This window comes from Anomaloglossus baeobatrachus, chromosome 6 (genome assembly GCF_048569485.1).
Source record: "Anomaloglossus baeobatrachus isolate aAnoBae1 chromosome 6, aAnoBae1.hap1, whole genome shotgun sequence".
NCBI classification, from domain to species: Eukaryota; Metazoa; Chordata; class Amphibia; order Anura; family Aromobatidae; genus Anomaloglossus; species Anomaloglossus baeobatrachus.
Window position 1 is genome coordinate 234,228,641 of NC_134358.1, and position 24,243 is coordinate 234,252,883.

At 45.7% G+C, this 24,243-nt stretch overlaps 1 protein-coding gene across 2 annotated transcripts in view; it reads right to left on the reverse strand.

Moving 5' to 3' along the window:
- PHACTR1 (phosphatase and actin regulator 1) overlaps window positions 1–24,243 on the reverse strand; it is a 513,119-nt gene that overhangs the window by 476,344 nt on the left and 12,532 nt on the right. For both annotated transcript variants that reach the window (XM_075314747.1, XM_075314748.1), the window contains exon 2: window positions 23,669–23,767. In XM_075314747.1, the coding sequence (XP_075170862.1) occupies window positions 23,669–23,732 (64 nt within the window). In that variant the 5' untranslated portion in view covers window positions 23,733–23,767. The remainder of the gene's footprint in view (window positions 1–23,668; window positions 23,768–24,243) is intronic.

Consider the following 24,243-nt stretch of genomic DNA (forward strand, 5'->3'; position numbering starts at 1 on the left):
ATATTGAGGAAGAGCTACGAGATGGGGTCTGGAGGCCGAGGTGGGACAGACCACTAGATCTGGAACTATGACCTGAACAGGAGCTGGAGAGATGGCTTGCAGACTGTTCAGGTGGGTATCCACTGATGTTATAAAGGCCACCATCCGGGTCTGTGTCTCACGTTAATGAACAAGCTCCTGTTGTTCTCCAGCCAATTGTACAGCATTGACGCGAGTGGGATCTATGGCTTAGGCAAACTGTTATGCTCGCCAGGTGAGCACGGTCTTAGTGGGTCGACTGGATCGAAGGTACCATTCACTTGCCTGGAGAGTTAAGTGTATCGGCCGCCAAGCCTTCACTACTGCCACCGGAGGTGGCAGCAGGTACACACACTGGTAAGCAGGAGGCAGAGGGCAGCCCAATGGGATCTGCGGTACCTCAGCAGCTGGTGCCATGGATACTATAAAGTCTCTGGTTGTAGTGACAGTAGCAAGTGGAATTATGTATTCATCCAATGTGGATGGATGGATGAACGGATGGCAGCGGCCGATGAGGATACTTGCGGCAGCTGGTGGCTTTTTTTTGGTCAGTTTTTTTTTTAATTTTTTCTGAATTTATGTCATTTTTCGGTGAATTATTTTAAATATAGTGTAAGGACTCGTAAGCGTGGGAACCTTTGATATTTTGGTTACGAGTTTACGTATTTTGGCCAAAATATGGACCAATACTTCCCATTAATTATCATTTGATATAATTTTCTCTTGCACAATTTTCTGTTGGATGCAGCCGGCCCCTTTGTCCTGTGTGTAAATTCACTTATATAGTGCTGGGCAGCCCACCTGATCTAATAGTATGGGCGTCATCAATAGGTTGTAAGACAGACACTGAATTGCGTGACTGGCGCCCTATGTAAAACATCATTTTTTTTTTAATTAAATGTTTTTATTAAAGTTTTTTCAGGTTACAACCAAATAAACATTGGAGGCTACCCAGCCTCTACCCCCCTCCCAATCCTCCCCTCCCCAACAAATATTAAACAAACAATCTTTTAGAAGGGAAAGATAATGTCAAATTTGCAGCTCCATACATTCATAGTCACATGTTCATAAGTACCATTATTACAATTAACAGTTAACCCAATTAGACTTTTTTTTTTGTTTTTGCTTTGTTTGGCATTGCACTCATTTAAATGCCACCATTGAGAGAAAAATCTAACCTATTCTCATGCTGTTCTCTTCTCCCCAAGCCTCTGACATTGTTATAGATACATTCTGCAGAGGTTTCTCGCCTTTTTTCCCTGTTATCAAATTAAAGTAGGCCCAATCGGAACCTAGTCAGTTCCCTTGAAGCTAACCCTGACCCGTCAATCCACCATGCCCATATTTTTTCGAATTTGGTGACGACATTTCTTTTCTGGTATATATTTTTCTCTACATTTATCACCCAATGAACTTTATTGACATATTCAGAGATTGTAGGACTGTGGTCCGAGATCCAGTGCTGAGCAATTAGTTTCCTGGCAATATATAACAATCTAGATACGACCACTTTGCCCTCCTCCTCCAAAGGTAAATCCTCCACGTATCCCAAAATACAAAAAAGGGAGTTAAGCTTGTCTCTATTGTATATACTCTATTGACTATTCCCGTCACCTCTGTCCAATAATGTTCAATATCAGGACACGACCACATCATATGTAATAAATGGGCGGAACATATTTTGCATCGCGGGCAGAAGGGGTCAGTTTTAACTCCAATATCAAACAAAAACCTAGGAGTGCGATATACTTGGTGGATAACGTACAGGTGTGACAGTCTGTATGCCTCCCCCAATGATAGACTAGGAATAGAGTTTTCTGCCTGATAGGCATGCCTCAGTTGCAAATACTTATAAAACTACGAATTCTGAATCCCAAACTCCGTCTGTAACTGAGGGAAGCCTCTGAGTTGACCCTCCTCCACAATATGTGTGAATCTGTTTATCCCTCTCAAAGCCCAACTCCCAAACCCCTCCAAACGGTACAAGTTAGGTAACCATGGAGTTTTCCATATAGAGGTATATTGTGAAATTCCCTGAATGTCTTGTCGTTTTTTAATTTTATCCCAAAGTTTTTGAATTAGTAGCAGGGTAAGGCTATTATTAGCGGCAACTCCGAAGCCTCCTGCCTCCAGAACCTCATATAGACTAATGGAGTGAAAATACAGTTGTAGAATCATATACTGTGCCCCTCCCTCTCCAGGGTCCTCCCATCCCCTAATGTGCTGAAGCTGAGCCGCCAGATAGTAAACCCATGGATTGGGTACCGCCAAACCTCCACTACTTCTATCCCTCTGCAGGGTCTCGAGGCTAATGCGCGGCATCTGTCCGCCCCAGATCAACTCATGAAATAATGTGTTTACCTTATGGAAAACTTTTGCGGGACCCATTGTGGAGAGTTGTGTAGCTTGTACAACAGTTGGGGCATCCAGATCATTTTGATCAGGTTAGTGCGACCAACTGCTGAAAGAGGCAGGTGAGACCAGACTTCTCTCTTATCCCTAAATTTCAACAGAATAGGAGTCAGGTTGAGACTCTCATAATCCTCGACACGAGTGAGGACCATTATCCCCAAGTACTTAAACTGGGCAACAACACGTAGTTGGGTGAGTTTGCGGTTCCATCTACCGGAAGTAACACAGATTTTTCCCAGTTTACAGACCTGAGTATTTCCCAAATTCTTGTTTAACCCCCATCGCCCTTGGCAGTGAAGATGTTGCATTGGCCAGAAAAAGGAGTGTGTCATCTGCATACAACACTATTTTTTCCTCCTGCCCACCCCTCCTGAACCCTGTTATATCTTTATTGGCTCTGACCATTGCCGCCATGTGCTCAACGGCCAGAGCAAATAATAGGGGGGATAGTGGGCATCCCTGGCGGGTGCCCCTGCCTAGGTGGAAGGGAGAAGTAAGGCATCCATTAACTTTGATTGTTGCAGTAGGGTTATTAAAATCCCTCCCCAATCCAAATCTGTCAAATACTGCCCAGAGAAACTCCCACTCAATAGAGTCAAAAGCCTTAGCGGCGTCTAGGGAGCAAATTACGCTATCCCCTGAGTTATCAGCTGGCAATTGTAAATTGATATGTAACCGTCAATAATTCACTGTCGTTGATCTGGAAGGCATGAACCCCGACTGGTTCGAGTGGATTAATGAAAGTATAACCTTATTAAGTCTTGAAGCTAGTACTTTAGCTATTATCTTGATATCAGTAGGTAGCAGAGAGATAGGTCTATAAGAGTCAGGGGTGAGGGGGTCCTTGCCAGGTTTAGGTATGACAGCTATCACAGTTTCTCGCATCGACTGGGGTAAGGAGCCCTTTTTGGCTGCTTGCTGGAAGGTCGTCAACAACTGGAGTAGCAGAATGTCTCCAAACTTTTTGTAAATCTCTGTGGGGATCCCGTCTGAACGTGGTGACTTATTATTGGGCATGGATGACACTGATAAATGTAACTCTTCCAGGGTGAGGGGACTATTTAGTTATGCCCGGTCCTCATCTGAGAGTGAAGGCAAGGGGATGTATTCCAGGTAAAAAAAACTATGTGTTCCTTATCATATTGCAATTTAGTACTGTAAAGTTGTTTGTAGAATTCAGAAAAGGTAGCTAGAATTTGGTCAGGTTGATTGACTTTTGTCCCGTTTTTGTGCCTTAGTGCCCCCACAAACGTGTTCCCCCTTTGTGCTTTAGCAATCACCATTAATAAGTGGCCTGCTTTTTTGCCTTCTTCAAAGAATCTCTGTTGTGAAAACAGTCTTTTATTAGTGGCCCGCTCCTTAATGTGAGTGTCATATGCTTCTTGTGCCTTCCTCAATTCCAGTAAATCCCGTGTATCCCCTGACAGTATGTACTTCTGTTCTGTCATCTGGACCCGTTCTTTAAGAAAAATCCCAAATTGTGCCGACTTGGTTTTAGATCTACTGACCCCCTGTATCAGTGACCCCCTCAAACAGGCCTTCGTGGCATCCCAAACAGTGTTATGCGACGTCTCCCCAGTACAGTTGTCTTGAAAATAGTGTTCAAGGGCTAGTGCAACCGGGTCCACATCTATAATCTGCAGCCAAAAAGGGTTAAAGGACCATAAGCTATGGGTACGGTCAACCCCGAGCAAAATGTTAAGTCGTGTCAGTAGTGGGGAATGGTCTGATAAACCTTTGGGAAGATATTCCATGCTCTCCACCATTGGTAGTATACCCTCCGAGCCCAAGGTCAGGTCTATTCTGGACAGAGTGTTGTGTCTTTTGGAATAGCAGGAGAATCGCTTGATTCCAGGGTTTCTGATTCGCCACAGATCTGAAAGCGCCAGCTCAGCCACCATGTCTCCAAATTTAGAGTTAGGATAGTGATCAAAGTGAGTACCCGCATTGTGTTTGTCCCAATATGGGTGAATGATATTATTGAAATCCCCTCTGTAAACCACCTGTACATTGGGGGTCTTGCTGATCATTTCCACAGTTTTGTTCATAACAGAATTATTGTATGGAGGTGGAATATAAACTATTATCAGAAGGAGCTACTTGTTAAATATTTTACAGTGCACACAGATGAATCTACCTTCCTCATCTGCTGTGGATGAGATGGTCTCAAATGGGATTGCTCTGTGGACTAAAATACTGACACCTCTGGAGTGAGCTGTGTAGGTAGAGTGAAACCCATGGCCCACCCATGAGCGATTCATGTACGTTATTTTGTCACCCTCCAAATGCGTCTCCTGTAGGCAGATAATTGCTGGAAAGTAGGGTTTGACCTGTTCCATTACCGCTGCCCATTTTGTGGGGTCCCCCAAGTTTCGGACATTCCAGGAAAGAATGTTAATCCTACCCGCCATCCTGGTGATATGCGTATGTAGTGCAGGCGGTCACACCTGGCGAAGAATTCCAACCTATCTCCTCCTCCTTGAACCACATAAGAACCATTAGCATACATATACTGTATATAAAAGCATCATTAGAGCTGCAAAAACATTCCCCGCCTCGGCCCGCCACTAACAGTTGTCTCACAACATAAAAGTTGAATCTGAGGCACCAGTCCATCCTGAAGCCGAAACAAGAAAGACAATAAAACTCCCACTTCCCAAAATGGGTTAAGGCTAAAAAAAAAACACCTGCGGAAAATGAAGAATGAAGGGGAGTGAGAAAAACAAAAACCGTCTCTGGAGGTAGAAAAAGGAAAGAAAGGAAAGAAAAACCCAAACTCCTCTTTCAGGGAGTTCTGCTGGAACCGATTAATGGATGCCATAATAATTTTGTCCACTGGGCCAGTTCTGTGTAATCACAGCAGACAGTCGATTATTCATCACCAATAAAGTTCTTAAAGGGTTACCTATCAACGATGCGGATTTTGCCTGAGCCGTTGCTCATTCATGTCGAGCCATCTGAGAGCATCTTTAGAGTTTTCAAAAAAGAATGTCTCTTGAAGTGCAGCTACCCTGAGCTTTGCTGGGTACAGCATGGAGTATGAGACTTGTGCATTTCTCAGGCGTCTTTTAACATCTGTGAATTGAGCTCTTCTTTTTGAAATTTCTACTGAATAATCAGGAAAGAAGGATATCTTGTGGCCGTCCACCATTATGGACCCTTTGTTTCTAGCCGCTCTTAGGATCGCATCCCGGTATCTATAATGTAGTAGTTTCACCAGGACAGGTATTGGAGGAGCTCCCGGAGGCAGGGGTTTGGTGGGCAATCTGTGGGCTCTCTCTACAGCATATAGTGGGGACAGGACCTCTGCGACAAATACTTTTTGTAGCCATTTCTCAAAGAATTCTGACAGATTTGCACCCTCCGTTTTTTCTGGAACCCCTATCACCCTCACACTGTTTCTCCTCAGTTTATTTTCCAAATCATCTGTCTTCTTAAGTAAGAATGCCAGTTGCTGATCATGCCTGTGGGAGTCAGGGTAACCTGGGGCATTTTGTCTTCTAAGTCACTGATTCTCCCCTCTGACGCCATCATGCGGTCATTGACTTTTTGGAGGCTCTGTCTCACACCCGATAATTCCTCCATGATTTGGCCCCTCTGTAAGCTGAGTTGAGTAATGTCATAGTGGAGCCATTTTGAGCTATAGCTGCAAGTACGTCTTTCAGAGTGGGCTCAGCACCCTGCAGAGTGGTGGCAAGATCAGGGGGACATGTATTGTGCATGAATATAGGGGGCTCCGGCCTGGTCTGTAAGCCTGGCTGTAATGATAATGGGTCTGCACTACTTCCTCCTTCCTCCTCCATTGAATTATGAGGGCTGTACTGCCTGGAGCTCACCAATTCAGCTCCTTCATCTCTGTGCGCCGCGGGAGCCCCGTGCTCCATTCCCCTGGCATATTCAGCTAGTTTTTTTGCAGCGTGTGCAGCAGCAGCTCTCCCTACTTTGGAGGTTGGTGTCAGTGTCCCGGCGCCATTTTGTGCAGCACCTTCTGTTCCCGCCGCCACCTCCTTCTGCCTCCTGTTTGTGCCCCCAGCCATGTAACAGCCGCCCAAACTGCGCGGTGAGTGCAGGGGGGTCTCCAATTGCTTCTCAACTGGTTTTTATCCTCTACACGGCCCAGTGGATTACAGGATAACCGTCGATTCCAGAAGCGCTCCCTCTCAGCATCTGCTCACATCTTCGGCCAGGCCACGCCCTCGTAAAATATCATTAGTGGGCATTTTTAATCCCAGCAACCACCCCCTCCATGAGTTGGTAGGCTGTGAGTGGTTGTCTCATAGGTATTCTGTACCTATGTTACTGTGGCGCCCTAGGACCTGGTCGCCACAACGGCATTGCCCTCCTGAGGGTTAATGCTGAGCCTGGAGGTAATGGGGAAATCTACTGGCCAGTAAGTTAACATCCACCGCAGTTTCTCCCTCAGGCCAGTAGGGGGAGCTCTGAACCTGAAGTTTCAGGGAGCTTCCTTAAGCCTGACCTGGGGGAGGAGTTAGTTAGTCTGTAGGGAGCAGCAGAAGTGAACAGACACAGAGTGAGCTGTCCTGTGAATCTGGGGCCTAGAGCTGGAGCAGTTTGGCCCAGAGAAGCAGGAGTAGCTGAGAGGCAGCAGAGAGACTCGGACATCGGAGTCTGTGGTTGCCAGGGTATAAAATCCGTCCCTGGTAGCCGAATCCGAAGGGCAGGGGAGCTGCAAGCCCCTGGCCCAGACACATCCAAGGTACAGCTGCAGCATCAGGGCCCGGTGTGGACCCCAGCGGAGAAGCACCAGAGAGTGGGCCTGCGCAGCCACCTACAGAGGGAAGGGACGTGCCATTGGTCCCAGCAGCGAAGAGGGCCATTGCTGGATTCAGAGAAGCAGGGTCCTATCATCACCAAGAAAGGTACAGGAGTAGGCCTCATACTCAGCTGGCCAGAAAGATCACCCCAAGTACTTCCAGGCCGACCGGATCCCCATCACCACCTGTAACGGTCTCCCAGGACTGGACTGTTCCCAGAGTAAAAGAGGAAAAGGTAAAGAGACTGTTGTTTGTGCCTGGTTCTTTCCTCGCCTGTCGGCCCTGCACCGTGTTAGTCACACAGCACCATAGACTTTCACAAGCACCAACTGTGCCCCGGGCATCGCTCCACCTGTGGGGAGCAGTACTACCATAGCTGCTATATCATCATCCCGGAGGCCTCACACAGCAGCGGCGGCTTAATAGCCGCATGCCACAGGTGGCGTCACGAACACAACCATTAACAAGCAAGCCACATATTCAACTGACACCCACCAGGGCCACGGAGCCGGGCCCAGCCACCACTGACTACCACCGGACTAGTCCGGCCCAGCACCGGGTGTCCCATAGCCCTGGGGTGGGCGAGTCAACTTTGGCGTCACGAACAGGATTTCGTGCCCGGTCCCACCGGGTACTGTGCGCCTGCCGGAATTGTGCTTAAAAGACTGTGTACTGGCTGCAGACCACCGCCGCCATTAGCCTCGCCGAGCGCAGGAAGAAGGGGGGCGTGCCTGACAAAGAGCACGAAGGGAGCGCGCCATCAGAGCAGAGCGCTGTTAACCCCGCGCGACCCGGAAGAAAATTTGAAAAGTGAACGGAGCCTGGTAAGGTTCACTAAGGGGGAGGAAGATGTCCGACTCAGAGGGAGGGCAGGTGGCTGCCATAGCCCGAGACGCCGCAGCACCAGCAGAAGCAATCCCAGTCGCCGTCGCCCCGGCCCCCACTGTAGCGCCGGTAATGCCGATCACCATGCCATACATACCGGGAGCAGAATGGCTGCCGCAATACTCCGGGGAGTCCCATACCTTGAGTGACTTCAGAGAAAGCCTGCACAGCTTATTCCGGGTGTATCCGCTGACTGAGAGCCAGAAGGTGGGCATATTAATGGGACAGCTAGCCGGCGCAGCCCAGCGTGAAGCGAAGTCATGGCCTGATACAGATAAAGGGACAGCAGCCCAGATACTGGCCAAGCTAAAGAGTACGTTTGACACCCGCACCGCAGCAGAGATAAAGATGAGATTCTTTGGGTGCAAGCAGCGGGCCACAGACAGCATAAGGGACTATGCCCTAAACCTGCAAGAGGCCCAAAAGCAGTTAAACAGGTGGACCCAGAGGGTGTACGTGAAGAAGACAAACTCCTAACTGAGCAGTTCATAGAGGGGCTCCTGTCAGATGCCCACAGGACCCAGCTGCGTATCCTGGTCCTGCAGAACCCTGCTCTGGACTTTGCCAAGTTTAAGGACCAGGCCATCAGGGTACTGAGAGAATCTACGCCGAATGACCCAGTACCCCTCCGGCCTCCTGCTATCACGTACCCCGGGGTGGTGCCTGCAACACGAGCCACTGCAGGGGCTGAGGCGCAGTCCCTGGATAAGGATCCCACTGCGGAGCTCAGACAACAGGTCCAGGAGCTGACCAAGACTGTGGCTGCCCTTGCCAAGACCGTGCAGTCTCTACAAATGACCCCCTCGCCTGCGAAAATCGAGTTGGCCTCCAGCCCAGAGGACGTCCCATGGATGCGACAGAGAAGGATTCCGCCGACCCGAGGCAGAGACACAGACCGGTACGATTCAACAGGACAACCGATCTGCCGCAACTGCAACCAGGCGGGCCACATTGCACGACGCTGTCCTTTAAATGGGCCGAGCCTGGGGCCAGGAGCCGACCCCCAGGTGTAAGGAAGCCCGGCTCAACCCCCAGCCGCAGCAAGTATGTGGGAGGACGACCGGTCCTTCCTATTGTGCTGGATGGGATCCCTTTGAATGCCCTCCTGGATACGGGGTCCCAGGTAACAACCATCCCCCACAAACTGTACAAAAGATATTGGGCCGATTCAGACATTGACCATGGCCCAGATGATGATTTAACAATTGTGGCCAGTAATGGTCAGCCCTTACCTCAGATTGGGTACAAAGAAGTAACCATTAAAGTGGGGCGGGTGGAATTGCCATGTCAGGGGATGATAATTGTAGATATTGATCGCAAAGAATCTGACCCACTGCTAACTCTTGGTACAAATGTGATAGAAAATTGTATTGCCGAAGTGATAATTTTGTTACAACAGGCGTCTGAAACTGCCAGCTCCGGGCAGCAGCGTGTCCTACAGAGGGAGATCAGAGCCCTGATGAGGAGGCAGCAGGTAGAGCTGGCCGGAGGAGAAATTGGCAGTGTGAGGGTAAGTGACCCCCTCCCCATTGTAATACCCCCAAGAAGTGAAATGTTGATATGGTGTCGGGCAGCAATAGGCCTCAAGGGTCAGGATTACCATGCCTTGGTAGAACCAATGTATTCAGACAGTAGGCCTGGAGTCCTGATAGCCAGAGGGGTAGCAGACGTCCGCAAGGGGAGAGTGCCCGTCCGTGTCCTGAATTGTGGGGAGGAGGAAGCCAAATTGCCCCGGTACGCCACTGTAGCAAAACTGTACACTGTCAGCAACAATACCATTAAAGCAGTGGAACCCTTGATCCCGTCCGACCAGGCGGAAGACAATGGCTCCAAGGGGCAGCCGGAAGACTGGTGCCAAAAATTACATGTGGGCACCGACTCCACCCCCTCACACCAAAAGCATGGGGTTTACCGGGTGGTACAGGAGTACGAGCGGGTCTTCAGCAAACACCCCCTAGATTTTGGGCAGGTGAAAGGGGTTCAACATCAAATCCCCACGGGTGATCATCATCCCATTAAAGAAAGATACCGCCCTGTACCCCCCGCACAGTATCAGTGTGCCAAGGAAATGTTACGGGAAATGAAGGAGGCTGGGGTTATCAGAGATAGTTGTAGCCCCTGGGCAGCTCCACTAGTGCTCGTAAAGAAAAAAGATGGTACAATGAGAATGTGTGTAGATTACAGGCAAATTAACCGCATTACACATAAAGATGCCTATCCACTACCCAGAATAGAGGAGTCACTAACAGCCTTAAAGTCAGCTAACTATTTCTCCACCTTGGATCTCACCAGTGGGTATTGGCAGGTTCCCGTGGCAGAGGCGGACAAGGAGAAGACTGCATTCACGACACCAATGGGTCTCTGTGAGTTCAATTGTATGCCATTCGGGCTCTGCAACGCCCCAGGGACATTCCAAAGGTTGATGGAGTGCTGCTTGGGCCACCACAACTTCGAAACCGTGCTGCTGTACCTGGATGACGTAATAGTCTACTCCAAGACTTATGAGGACCACCTGAAGCACTTAGCAGAAGTGTTTGAGTCCTTGTCGAAATATGGCCTGAAGATCAAGCCGTCCAAATGTCACCTCTTGAAGCCAAAGGTACAGTACCTGGGTCATGTGGTCAGCGCAGAAGGCGTGGCACCTGATCCGGAGAAAGTCACGGTAATCAAGGACTGGCCAAGACCCACCACGGTGAAGGAGGTGCGGCAGTTCCTTGGACTGGTGGGCTACTACCGAAGGTTCATTGATGGGTTCACCAAGATAGCAGCGCCCCTTCAAGATCTCCTGGTGGGCCAGCCGAAGCAGGCTAAGAAGCAGAGCCCTCCATTTGAATGGAGCAGCCAACTGGAAACATCCTTTGTCCGGCTGAAAGGGGCTCTCACGGGAGAAGAAATTCTGGCCTACCCTGACTACAGCCAACCGTTTATACTGTACACAGAAGCCAGCAACGTGGGACTGGGAGCAGTTCTGTCCCAGGTACAGGGAGGCAGAGAGAGGGTAATAGCGTACGCCAGTAGGAAGCTTCGGCCCACGGAAAGGAATCCAGAAAACTACAGTTCCTTCAAGCTGGAGTTCCTCGCTATTGTGTGGGCAGTGACTGAACGCTTCAAGCACTATCTGGCATCGGCCAAGTTTACCATCTTCACGGACAACAATCCGTTGACACACCTGGCAACAGCCAAGTTAGGTGCGATGGAACAGCGATGGATGGCCCGGCTGTCTAACTTTGACTTTACCATCAAGTATCGGGCTGGCAAGAAGAATAACAATGCTGATGCGCTGTCCAGAATGCCTCACTTACCCGAGTCTGGAGAAGACCTGGATGAACTCGAAGAGATAGAGTTACCGGCTTTCCATCACCAGGGTGTTTCACAGTGTGAGCATGCTGTGGGAGTGAAGCGCTTAAACCAGCACGAGGTCTCGGTCAATCCATTACTCCACCATAATTGGGAAGAAACACAGAATGGTGACCTGGCCGTGCGATTGGTCAAAGAGAAGCTAGCGCAAGCTGAGACCCATCTTGGCCCAGACGCTCCAGAGGAAGCCCAGCAGCTGTGGAAGGAGAGGGGACGACTGTTCACCTACCAGGGCAAGCTCTGCAAGAGATATGTCAACTATCGAACAAATGAACTTGTCTGGCAGATAGTGGTTCCGCAGAGGGATGCTCCAATGGTCCTAGCAGCGTATCATGATAACGCAGGGCACTTCGGGTGGAAGAAGTTGGAGGCCTTACTCCGTGATCGGTTCTACTGGGTGCACATGAGAAAGATGATCGAGAAATGGTGCCGAGACTGTGGCCCGTGTAACTTGAGGCGGAAGGATGATGCCAGCCAAAGGTCTCCCCTACAGCCAATTGTCACGAAGCAGCCCCTGGAGTTGGTGGCCCTGGACCACGTGAAGTTAACACCAAGCCGGTCAGGCTATGTGTACGCCCTCACCATTGTGGACCATTACTCTCGTTTCCTGGTAGTAGTGCCTGTGAAGGACCAGACAGCCAGGACGGCAGCTAGAGCGTTCCAGGCATCCTTTTGTCGACCGCACGGCTATCCGGAAAGGGTACTGACGGATCAGGGTCCTGCATTCGAAGCTGAAGTGTTCCAAGAGTTCTGTAACATGTACGGTTGTAAGAAAATTCGAACCACACCGTACCACCCCCAGACCAATGGACTGTGCGAGAAAATGAACCATGTGGTTATTGATATGCTGAAGACCCTACCGCTGGAAGAGAGGAACCAATGGCCAGAAAAGTTGCCAGATCTGGTAGACTTGTACAACCACATCCCAGTGAATTCGACCAACTGCAGCCCCGCTTACCTGATGCGAGCCAGACCAGGCAAGTTGCCTGTAGACTTTGAGATGGGGACTGTGTCACCTGAGGCGGTTCAAGAAATAGAGGATTGGGATGCAGAACGGCAGCAGCGGTACCGTAAGGTCCAGGAGTGCGTGGAAAGGAGCCTGTCTCAAGCAAGAACGAGACAAGAACAGCATTACAATCAAACAGCCCCAGCAACTCCCTTAGCACCTGGAGAACAAGTCCTCAAGAAGAAGCGGAAGACGCATAAGTTGGATGATCAGTGGGAAAACGAGCCCTACACCATTATCCCCTCCAACTTTGACAATAGTAAGGTATGCCTCATAAGCAAAGATGAAGGCAAGACCTGTCAAGCAATTTCCCGAGACCGCCTGAAAGCGTGCCCTGAACGGTGCCGAATCCAAAGAGAAATGGAAGGAGTACAAGGAAGTCCCCAAAGTCAAGAGAAAGAAGGGGAGATGATTCAAACCATCCTTGGGAAGTTCCCCAAAACTTGGACCCGAATCAACAATGCCATAGTGGTACCAGTTTTGGCGTTTCCGCAGTTGGTCGAGCCAGAAACAGAAAAGGTTCCGGATCCACCTAAAGAATCGTCCGCTCCAGCACGAGATGACACGCCAGCAGTGGAACAGGAGGATCAACCCCCTGTCAGCGGTGAACCTGTCATACCCTTGGCGACTCCTAGACCACAAAGGCAACCATCACGCTTACCTATTGGGGTTAGGCCCACCTGTAGTGCTGAGATAGAAGACGCACCACGTAGTCAGGGGCAAACACCAGAGCTACGTAGGTCCCAGCGCAGCACTCGGGGACAACCCCCTCTAAGGTATAGGGAGTCTACTGTATAAAGTAAAGAGTACTTATTAGAGTGTAAATAGTTATGCAAAATGTCTGTCATGTTGTGTACAAAATGTTTTCTTTTTCTTTGATTGCGAAAATGGACAATTGGGCCACTGGACTATGGGTGGCCAACACCTAAATTGTTCATAGTTAGCACCAGTGTGCTCAAACACCCCTGAAGAAAAACCCGTCCGGCGTGCATAGAGTGGGGTCATCAATGCTCTGACGCACGCCCAGAGCCTACGTTGGGGGTTTGATCGCGGCGGGTCCCCCATGGAGCAGTGTAATGGACACCCGGCAGGGAGCCACACTGGACTCTTATAGAAATGTTTAAGATTGTAATGTTAAAGAGAATGTGCCTCCCATATTGGGATGAAATGTATGACATGTTATGTTTTGTTTCTACAGTCCGGGAGTACTGAATTTAACTAAGGGGGAGTGTGGCGCCCTAGGACCTGGTCGCCACAACGGCATTGCCCTCCTGAGGGTTAATGCTGAGCCTGGAGGTAATGGGGAAATCTACTGGCCAGTAAGTTAACATCCACCGCAGTTTCTCCCTCAGGCCAGTAGGGGGAGCTCTGAACCTGAAGTTTCAGGGAGCTTCCTTAAGCCTGACCTGGGGGAGGAGTTAGTTAGTCTGTAGGGAGCAGCAGAAGTGAACAGACACAGAGTGAGCTGTCCTGTGAATCTGGGGCCTAGAGCTGGAGCAGTTTGGCCCAGAGAAGCAGGAGTAGCTGAGAGGCAGCAGAGAGACTCGGACATCGGAGTCTGTGGTTGCCAGGGTATAAAATCCGTCCCTGGTAGCCGAATCCGAAGGGCAGGGGAGCTGCAAGCCCCTGGCCCAGACACATCCAAGGTACAGCTGCAGCATCAGGGCCCGGTGTGGACCCCAGCGGAGAAGCACCAGAGAGTGGGCCTGCGCAGCCACCTACAGAGGGAAGGGACGTGCCATTGGTCCCAGCAGCGAAGAGGGCCATTGCTGGATTCAGAGAAGCAGGGTCCTATCATCACCAAGAAAGGTACAGGAGTAGGCCTCATACTCAGCTGGCCAGAAAGATCACCCCAAGTACTTCCAGGCCGACCGGATCCCCATCACCACCTGTAACGGTCTCCCAGGACTGGACTGTTCCCAGAGTAAAAGAGGAAAAGGTAAAGAGACTGTTGTTTGTGCCTGGTTCTTTCCTCGCCTGTCGGCCCTGCACCGTGTTAGTCACACAGCACCATAGACTTTCACAAGCACCAACTGTGCCCCGGGCATCGCTCCACCTGTGGGGAGCAGTACTACCATAGCTGCTATATCATCATCCCGGAGGCCTCACACAGCAGCGGCGGCTTAATAGCCGCATGCCACAGGTGGCGTCACGAACACAACCATTAACAAGCAAGCCACATATTCAACTGACACCCACCAGGGCCACGGAGCCGGGCCCAGCCACCACTGACTACCACCGGACTAGTCCGGCCCAGCACCGGGTGTCCCATAGCCCTGGGGTGGGCGAGTCATTACCCCAACCTTCATCATAGGGGGCCGGCTGCATCCTGCAAGTGCATTTGCCATTTTGACCTGTGTTGGCTGGTGGCTTTTTTTCTGGTGAGTTTTACTTTATTTTTTTCTGAATTTATGTCTTTTTTGGTGAACTATTCTGAGGATAGGTCATCAATGTTAAAGTTGGAGACAACCCCTTTAAGTCATAGCCGCATAATACAGTTAGTATATTGCTTGTTATTCTTCGTATTAGGATTTCTTAAATTGTAAGGTGGGCCTCACAGGTGATGAAGCACCGCTTATTTGTTGGTAAACCATATCTGGTGATGTTTTTTGCGAGGAAGTATGATATTCTGCCACATATTTGATTACATTTGTGCTTATATTAATGTTCTACAAGGTACAGAAGACAAATAATAACATGTTTTAGTATTTTTTATTTTTTTTGGCATGGATTGCAGCCGATAGAAAAGCCGATCTACTGGCTGTTAAGGCCCCAGTCTATCTTACTGCTATTAATGTCATGACATCATCAGATTTGGTTCACACTACAGATTCTGACACTCCACACTATGGTTTCTTTCGTGTTGAGTTACACAGGCAGGCTTGGGCATCGACCAGCTGTGTGCTAGTTCGCTGGTTATCTCTGGGATCACATGTTGCTGGAAACCTATTGCATTTTCTCCTAACCTTTTTAAGATGGTTGAGTCTGTCTTCCCAAGCTGACTATTTTTTTACTCTGTTGATCTATGTGCTATTGTGTCCCAGTGCTACTGTAGATTGTATTGTGTGTTGCTTGGATTTGTTGTGAAATTCTCTTGTTGCCTTGTTGTTTCCTTCCTCCTCTTATTTTCCTTCTTACCTCTTATTGTCATACACCTTTGTGTGAGCATGCTGTGAGATAGAGTCTTGGTTTCCTCTGTCTATCTCTGTTGGTTTTATCACAATCTGTCCCCAGTGGTAGGAGGGGAGAGTAGGTATAGGATCAGGGCTGGTTAAAACCAGGGTCAGGGAAGCGGCTCAGACATCCCGACCTTCAGAGGTAACTCTGAGATAAGAGATAGCCAGGGCCCCCCTAGTCTGAGGACCAGTTTAGGAGCCCTGGTCCACTGCTGTCCCTGATCATCCTGACAATTAGGTTACAAAAACTTGCTGTCATGAATTACTCCTGGCTCAGCTGCAGCTGATCCTTTTTTTTAGTTTCACCTCTGATACAGGTCACGTTAGGGGTTAATCCTTCCTGCCTCGTTCTGGAGGTCAGGCTACTTTATTAGGGCACTGTTTATCTGGGACTATGCCAGTGATATTTCTGGCTCTGCTGTGTTCTGATTGTGAGTGACCTGTTTTCTGCCCTCCCCCCCTCCTGACCTCCGTGTTCACCTGACCTGTTGTTAACCTCCTTTATTCTCTGTTTCCATCTTGTCAGTGATTCTCCGCTGTCTCCCTGCAGCTCCCTGCTCATCTGTCTCCCTGTTCCTTCCTTATCTGTTTACCTTGATTCTGTTCTTGTCTTCCCATTCTCCTTCGCTTCTGAGTTCTGATTTCCTGGCTACTGACTGTTTGCTTCCCTCTAACTACGTTTAGACTTTGCACCTGTGTATTTACAAAACCTCATGTTGTGACACGGCTTTCTGACGCTTCTACTGCCATCTGGTGGGCTTGACTAGTATTACCTCTCCTAGGGAATTCTCTGCTCATACGTTTTCTCCACTCTAATGCCCCCTAGTGGTTTATCAGCTAACTACCTTCTCAGGTAGTTTCAGGAATCCTCTCTGTCCCACATTACTGCGCTGTACTGCTATTGTACATCTTAGAGTACAGCGTGATACTTGCATAATTCTTTAAATTGTCATACTGTGCCAAAATATCATTAGACAGATTTTGTACTCCAGTAGGGTGCTAGAGTATGATTGTTCAAGCATTGTGTGACATTTTAAAAATGTATAAATTATGAATTAGGCTAAAACATCTACGGTAGATGAGGAAAACTATATCCACATTGTTAAACAAAAAGAAAAAATATGCAACCAAATAAAGTTGACTTAAAAAATGCACAAATTAAATAATAATGAGGAGCTAATGTAAAAGTCATTATTAGAACTGTTTTCACTTCAGAAAAAGGTGCAAACACTATAAAGTATTGGGTCCTATGTCTGCAGCGGGCGAAGAAAATATAGCGCTATAAGCATTATCATCAAGGAGGTTTTTTTTGTCAGTTTTGTTTGCTCCTGCGTTGCCATAATTTGGGCAAAATTTATCAAAATGGTACATAATGTTTATTAAATTTGGCTCATCTTAAGCTATTATATTTCTGTATAGAGATGTTATTCCACTTTCACGTTGGTTTATGATTTTTTTTGTGTGACTTTTTCTATAAAGTCCCATTAAATAAATATGGGAAAATGCAGAGACGAGACTCCTCTGAAAAGCTCAAAATAAAAGTGACGGAATTTGTGCAAAATACTTTAAAAATTGTGCACAACTATTATAAAAGGAAATAAGGATGCAAAATACACCTAAAACACACGATAAAAACAGTAAAGATAAATGGAAATGAAATTTCAATGCTGAATAAAGTAACCAATGCTCTAACCCAATTTAAGCACCATGTTGTGGCTTAAATACAGTATGCAAATTGCTTCCTTTTTGCCTAAAACTATCCAGCATACATTAGCCATCTAACAGTTGGCTACTTATAGCTAGAAGAAACTGAGTGACTTTTCTTTGTTGTTTATCTAAAGATTTAATTAATATTTCTTGTACATTTGGAACTGACCTTTAAAAAAGTTGTAGTTGCCATGACAACTGTTAGGTTGATGACTCATTCCAGTAACGTCTAGCGGTTGTCGCACATATGTATCATTTATTTCTCAATTTGTATTCTTTTTAAATATAGGAAGGCAGTGAATAAGCCGTCTGACTAAGACCCATTAAAGATAAAAAAAAGTTATGGATTTTGACACAGAGATCTATAACAGTTCTGTATATTGCAGTTGAATATGAAAATAAATTGCCAGGATATAATACATAGTAACAGTGGCTCCAGCTGTTACAGGTCGGGCTCATCTCCTATTAATTATAGCTGATTGACCAAAACTCGTAACTCATCAGCTGAACTTTGTACTGTATCTGTGTATTTTAAAAAAGGCTTCTGTCTACAATTCTCTGCAAAGCAGTTTTCTGGAAAATAAAATATATGAATGAAATACCATTATGAATAAATTACTAAATCCTATTAATTAGCAAATCACACTTGTTTTGCCTTGGGAGGCTATAACTGTAGTATATCAAAATGGCCGTTTCTTTTGCTGCCTTCAAATGGTGTAAAAAAAGATGACTACTCTGATCTAATAATGGAGGTAACAGGAGTGTTGAAGTAAGAGGAGGCTGCTCACACTCCTGTCCACCCTGTCTGACCTAGTACTCGAGATGCCGGTGATTCTGTGGTAAGAAGAGACTGCTCACACTGCTGCCACTATGATTATCTGATTTAATACCGGAGATACCAGGGGTGCTGTAGTAAGAAAATATTCACACTGATGTCCACCCTGTCTGATCGAATACTCAAGATACCAGGGGTGCTGAGGTAGGAAGAGGCTTTTCACATGGATGTCCACCATGGCAATCTGATCTTGTACTAGAGACACCAGGGGTGCTGAAGTAAGAAGAGAATGCTCACACTTCTGTTCATCATGTCTATTCTAATATTTGAGGTAGAAAGAAAAAAAGAGGAGTTTGTATCTCACCACTACACAATAGATATGTGTCTTGGACCAATAAGGCACAAGGAGCCTGCCAACCAACAGCTAACATTAATGGAGTTTTGTTAGATCTTGAGCTCCACATGAACACATGATCTAACACTTTTATATATAATCATGGTTTCTATGTTTAAGAATAATTCTATTTGAAACACATAGTTTAATTTACGCCACTGTGCCATGCTACTGTAGTCCATCTTACGCTGTATGCATTTTATGTTTTATTAGTAAAGAAGGACTTTTATGACTAGAAGTGTTACATTCTGTGTTTTTGTAGAGTTCAAAGATCTAAGAAACCTCCATTAATACATGAGGTCATAGGGGTATTGAAATAAAAAAGATGCTGCTCATACTGTTGTCCTCTCATCTAATAGTAAAGAAGCCAGGGATGCTGATGTAAGAATAGTCTACTCACACTGCTGTCCACCCTGTCTGTCTGATCCAATAAAGGAGATATAAGCAGTGCTTAGGTAAGAAGAGGCTGTTCACACTATTGTTCACCCTTTCTTCCTGATCTAATAATGGAAATACTAGCAGTGCTGAGGTAACATGAGGGTGCTGATACTAATGTCTTAAATGTATACCCTGTTCATCTGATCTAATATTGGAGTTACCAGGGATTAAGAGGTAAAGGAATGTCACTTACTTATCTGATGTTATAATGGAGATACCAGTGGTGCTGAGATAAGGAGAAGTTGCTCACACTGCTGTCCACCCTGTCTATGTGATCTAATACTGCAGATGCCAGGTGTTCTGATATAATAACAGGCCACTCACATTGATTTCTATCATGTCTATCTGATCTATTACCTGAGATACCAGGGTTGCTGATATAAGCAGAGGCTGCTCACACTGCTGACCATGCTTTCTTTCTAATCTAATACTGGAGATACCTAGGGTTACTAAGGTAGAGAGAGGCCACTCATTTCTGATCTAATTATGAAGATTGCAAGGGTGCTGTGGGAAGATGAGACTGCTGTCCATCCTGTTTACATGACCTAATACTAAATATACCAAGGATGCTGAGGTTAGAAGAGGCTGCTCAAAATATTGCCCACTCTGTCTATCTGATCTAATATGGTAGATACCAGGAGTGGTAAGGTAAAAAGAGCCTACTCAATTTACTGTCCAATCTGTCTATCTGATCAAATATTAAGATACCAGGAGTGCTGAGGTAAGATGTGGTTGCTCACACAATGTTTTCCACTTTGTCTACCTGATCTAATTTTTGAGTTACCAGGCTTGCTGAGGTAAGAAGTGGCTACTCACATTGCTGAGTACCATATCTTATTGATCTAATACTGGAGATATTAGGGGTGCTACAGTAAAATTAGACTGATCACCCTGATGTCCACACTGCCTTTCTGATCTAATAATGAAGATACTAGGGGTGTTGAGGTAAGAAGGGGCTGCTCACATTGCTTTCCACCCAGTCTTTCTGATGCAATACTAGGGATATCTGGGCTGCTGAGATAAGAAGAGGCTGCTCACACTGCTATCCACCCTGATTTTCTGATCTAATAGTGGAGGATATCAGGCTATTGAGGTAAGAAGAGACTCCTCACATTCTGTCCACCCTGTCTTTTCAATCTAATACTCAAGATACCAGAGGTGCCGAGGTAAGAGGAGACTGCTCAAACCACTTTTCAAACCGTGTTTCTTATTTAATACTGGAGATACCAGGGTTGCTGATATAACAAAAGACTGCTTACATTGCTCTTTTCCCTGTTTTTCTCATCTAATTTTGGAGATACCATGGTTGCTGAGGTAATGCAAGACTATTCATACTGCTGTCCACCCTGTCTATCAAATCTAACACTGGAATTACCAGTCATGCTGAGATAAGAAGGAGCTACTCACATTGCTGTCTGCCCTGTCTATCTGATTAGAGATACCAGAGATGGTGATGTACAAAGAGGCTACTCACTTTGCTGTTCACCTAATTTTTCTGAATGCTGGTTTGATGTAACCTGGACATAACCTATACCATGTACTATCAAGCTATCTTCAGGTCACAGCAGGAGATCTGTTTACTACACTTACTCAAAGTGCAGGAGACGTTACTGTCAGTCTTACTGGATGATGATCATTTAATGTAATTAGCTCACTAGACAAAATGAGCCTGATTAAATCAATTTTTTTAGGATTCTATTTATCATATTTCTTGTCTTCCTTTTCCCCTCTTTGGCTGGGTTCACATTCTGAAGCATTGGTGTAAAGTAAAATACGCCTCCTCATCATTATCTCTATTTACAATTAGTGTTGAGCGGACCCGGATCCGCAAAATCCGGATCCGCACGGTTTGAGAGCCCGATCCGAGTCCGACCAGTACCCGGGATTCGGGGTGCAGAATCTGGATCCGTTTTTTTTTTTTTCTTTCTCTCTCTCTCTCATCCCAGATCTGGCTCCCCATTGATATACATTGACGCGGATTCCGGATCGGATCCGGACTTCTGCGGCAACCCGATCCGGATCCGCCGGACCCGGATTATAACTGATCCGCTCAACTCTATTTACAATATTATATATTATTTTTGCCACATAAACAACAGCATTACCACAGATGTTAATGAAATATATATATACAAAACCACAGACTACTTTTAACAGATGAATAGTACAAATACACTTCATTTGACATGATCTATTGATTTTTAAATAATTATTTAATGGGACAAGCCCTTTAATTCTGTGTCTAGTCATGTAAAAGCCATCTATCTATCTATGAAAGACAAAAAAATTTTGACAACACTCCATGTGAAAAGGTGCATATCTATTCATGATATATAATAGCAAAAATAGTTACAATCACACACTGAAAATGCCAAAGCTTTCAACTACCAAAAAAGATATAATAAAAATTTAAGATGCTTTCCATATCAAAATGGCTCTTTTCATACCTGCCCAGTAGCCACGATATGGCAATCTCATGATACTGGGCCCTACTCTTCCTTTCTGCCTCTGACTGGGTTTTAAAAAAAACAAAAAAAAACCTACTTGTTTGGGCAAAGATAGACCTACTACTAAAGAATAAAAGCACTTGTGGCTAATGGGGAAGGGGAGGGTGGTTGGGTACATATTCAGTCAAATGGACATGACTCCATATGAAATACAAGAAAGACGAAAAGGGTCTGACAGCACTCCATTTATTCTTTATTTTTTATTCTTTAGTAGTGAGTCTATCTTCGCCCAAACATATAGGCTTTTTTTAACCCTTAGTGACCCATGACGTATTGGGTATGTCATGGATCATGTGAGGTTAATCCCCGCCCCCTGCCATGGGCAGGCCGCAGCGATCCGCACACATAGCTGATTTCAACAGCTGACAAGTGTGCCTGCTAGTCGCCAGTGGAATTGCGTTCCACTTGCGACTATTAACCCCTTACATCTCGCTGCAAAAATCTGGTAGCGAGATGTATATGCGCGCCGCCATTATGATAGATTACCCCGCCCCCATCGGAAGTCATGTGACATGGTAGCACAAGAGTCATGTGGTAATGTCTGTGGCTAACATGAGTCACTTTGTCTCACTGCCGGAATACAGCCGGCATTGAAAGTAAAGCAGCATATCTGCAGATCTCAGCTCTGTAGCTGTGATCTGGAGAAATGAAGAGCGATCAGACTGCTGATCGTTATAGTCCCCTAAGGGGCCTGGTAAAAAAAAAAAAAAAGTTAAAAAAAAGTTTTAAAAAATAAAAAAACCTAAAAGTTCAAATCACCCCCCTTTTGCCCCACTGAAAAGTAAAGGGTTAAAAAAAATAAAAAAACATACACATATTTGGTATTGCAGCGTTCAGAAATGCCCGATCTATCAAAATATAAAATCAATTCATCTGATCAGTAAACGGCGTAGCGGCAAGAAAATTCCAAACGCCAAAATTATGTTTTTTGGTCGCCACAAATTTTACGCAAAATGCAATAACAGGCGATCAAAAAGTAGCATCTTCGCAAAAATGGTACAGTTAAAAATATCAGCTCGAGACGCAAAAAGTAAGCCATCACTGAGCCATAGATACCGAATAATGAAAACACTACGGGTTTTGGAAAATGGCGCAAAATGTGTGCCCCTTTTTTGGATAAACTTGTGATTTTTTTTAACCCCTTAGATACAAGTAAACCTATTCATGTTTGGTGTCTCCCAAACTCGCACAGACCTCAAGCATCACAGTGACACATCAGTTTTACCATATAGTGAATATGGTGAATAAAATATCCCAAAACTATGTGCGATCACACTTTTTTTGCAGTTTTTCCACACTTTAAATTTTTTTGCTGTTTTCCAGTACATTATATAGTAAAACTTATGGTTTCATTTAAAACTACAACTCGTCCCGAAAAAACAAGCCCTTATATGGCAAGATTGACGGAAAAATAAAAACATTACGGCTCTCAGAAGAAAGAGAGGAAAAAAAAAGAACGGAAAAGCGCAAAACGCCTGGGGGCTGAAGGGGTTAAAACCCAGTCAGAGCCAGAAAGGAAGAGTAGGACCCAGTATAATGAGATTGTTGTGATTTGGATGCTGGGCAGGTATGAAAATGGCCATTTTGATATGCAAAAAATCTCAACTTTTAATTAGATCTTTTTTGGTAGTTGAAAGCTTTGGCATTTCAGTGTGCGGCTGTAACTCTTTTTGCTATTATCTATCTATCCATCTATCTATCTATCCCTCTATCTATCTATCTATCTATCTATCTATCTCTCTATCTCTCTATCTATCTCTATCTATCTATCTATCTATCTATTGATCCTAAGCAATAAATGGAAGCAGAAGGCTCAGCATTGGCAAATTATTTATTCTTTTGTAGTTTAATGTTACTACTGATAACAGCGTGGTTGCTTTTTCCCCTCTTGCTGTCATCTGAGTGACAATGCCTGAATAAAAATGCTTCTCCACCAGTCTTCTTACACCCACATATTTTCCCTGTGTACAAAAACAGCATTTCCTGGCTAAGGCTGTGAATCTGTTGGTATAATTACTTTCTTGGACAATCAGATAATGATACAAAATAACACTGATGATTGCAGCACTGCTATAATAGGCAATGAACATGTATATTTTCCAATATAAAAAATCTACTATCAATTGTCTGTGTTCTACTAGAATATGGGACATTGACATGTAGGAGATTAGATCAAGCAAGTAAGACATTAACATTTTTATGATCAAAACGAAATTACCTTGAGCTCCCTGGGTGAATAAAAGCCTTGGTATAGAATCCACATCCAAAAAGTTCGTCATCATTATATATCTAAGAGCGATCAATTGATGATGAAAACCTTTAAAAAAAAAAATTGTATTATATTGCACTTATCGTGGTTCATGAGGTTCTATGATGTTTTCACAATATGGCCGACCTTTAATTCGAGACATAAACCAGGAACAATGTTGGTGTTTTTTCTGAAAAAAATGCAGTCCCAGTTCAATGTTACAGTCTATAGCACGTGTTCTTAATTTGCAAAAGGATTTCAACACCAGATGTCTACAATCAAGGTATGACTTTAAATGGAACCTGTCACCAGATTTGGGGCCTATAAGCTGCGGCCACCACAAATGGGCTCTTATATACAGCATTCTAACATGCTGCATATATGAACCCAGGTCACTGTCTAGAACATAAAAATCCCTTTATAATACTTACCTAACGGTCAGTGCGGTGCAGACCGGTCGGATGGGTGTCTCTGTTCTCCGGCTCCTTTTTCGGTCATCTTTGACCTCCTTCTTCTGAAGCCTGGGTGCATGACTTGTCCTACGT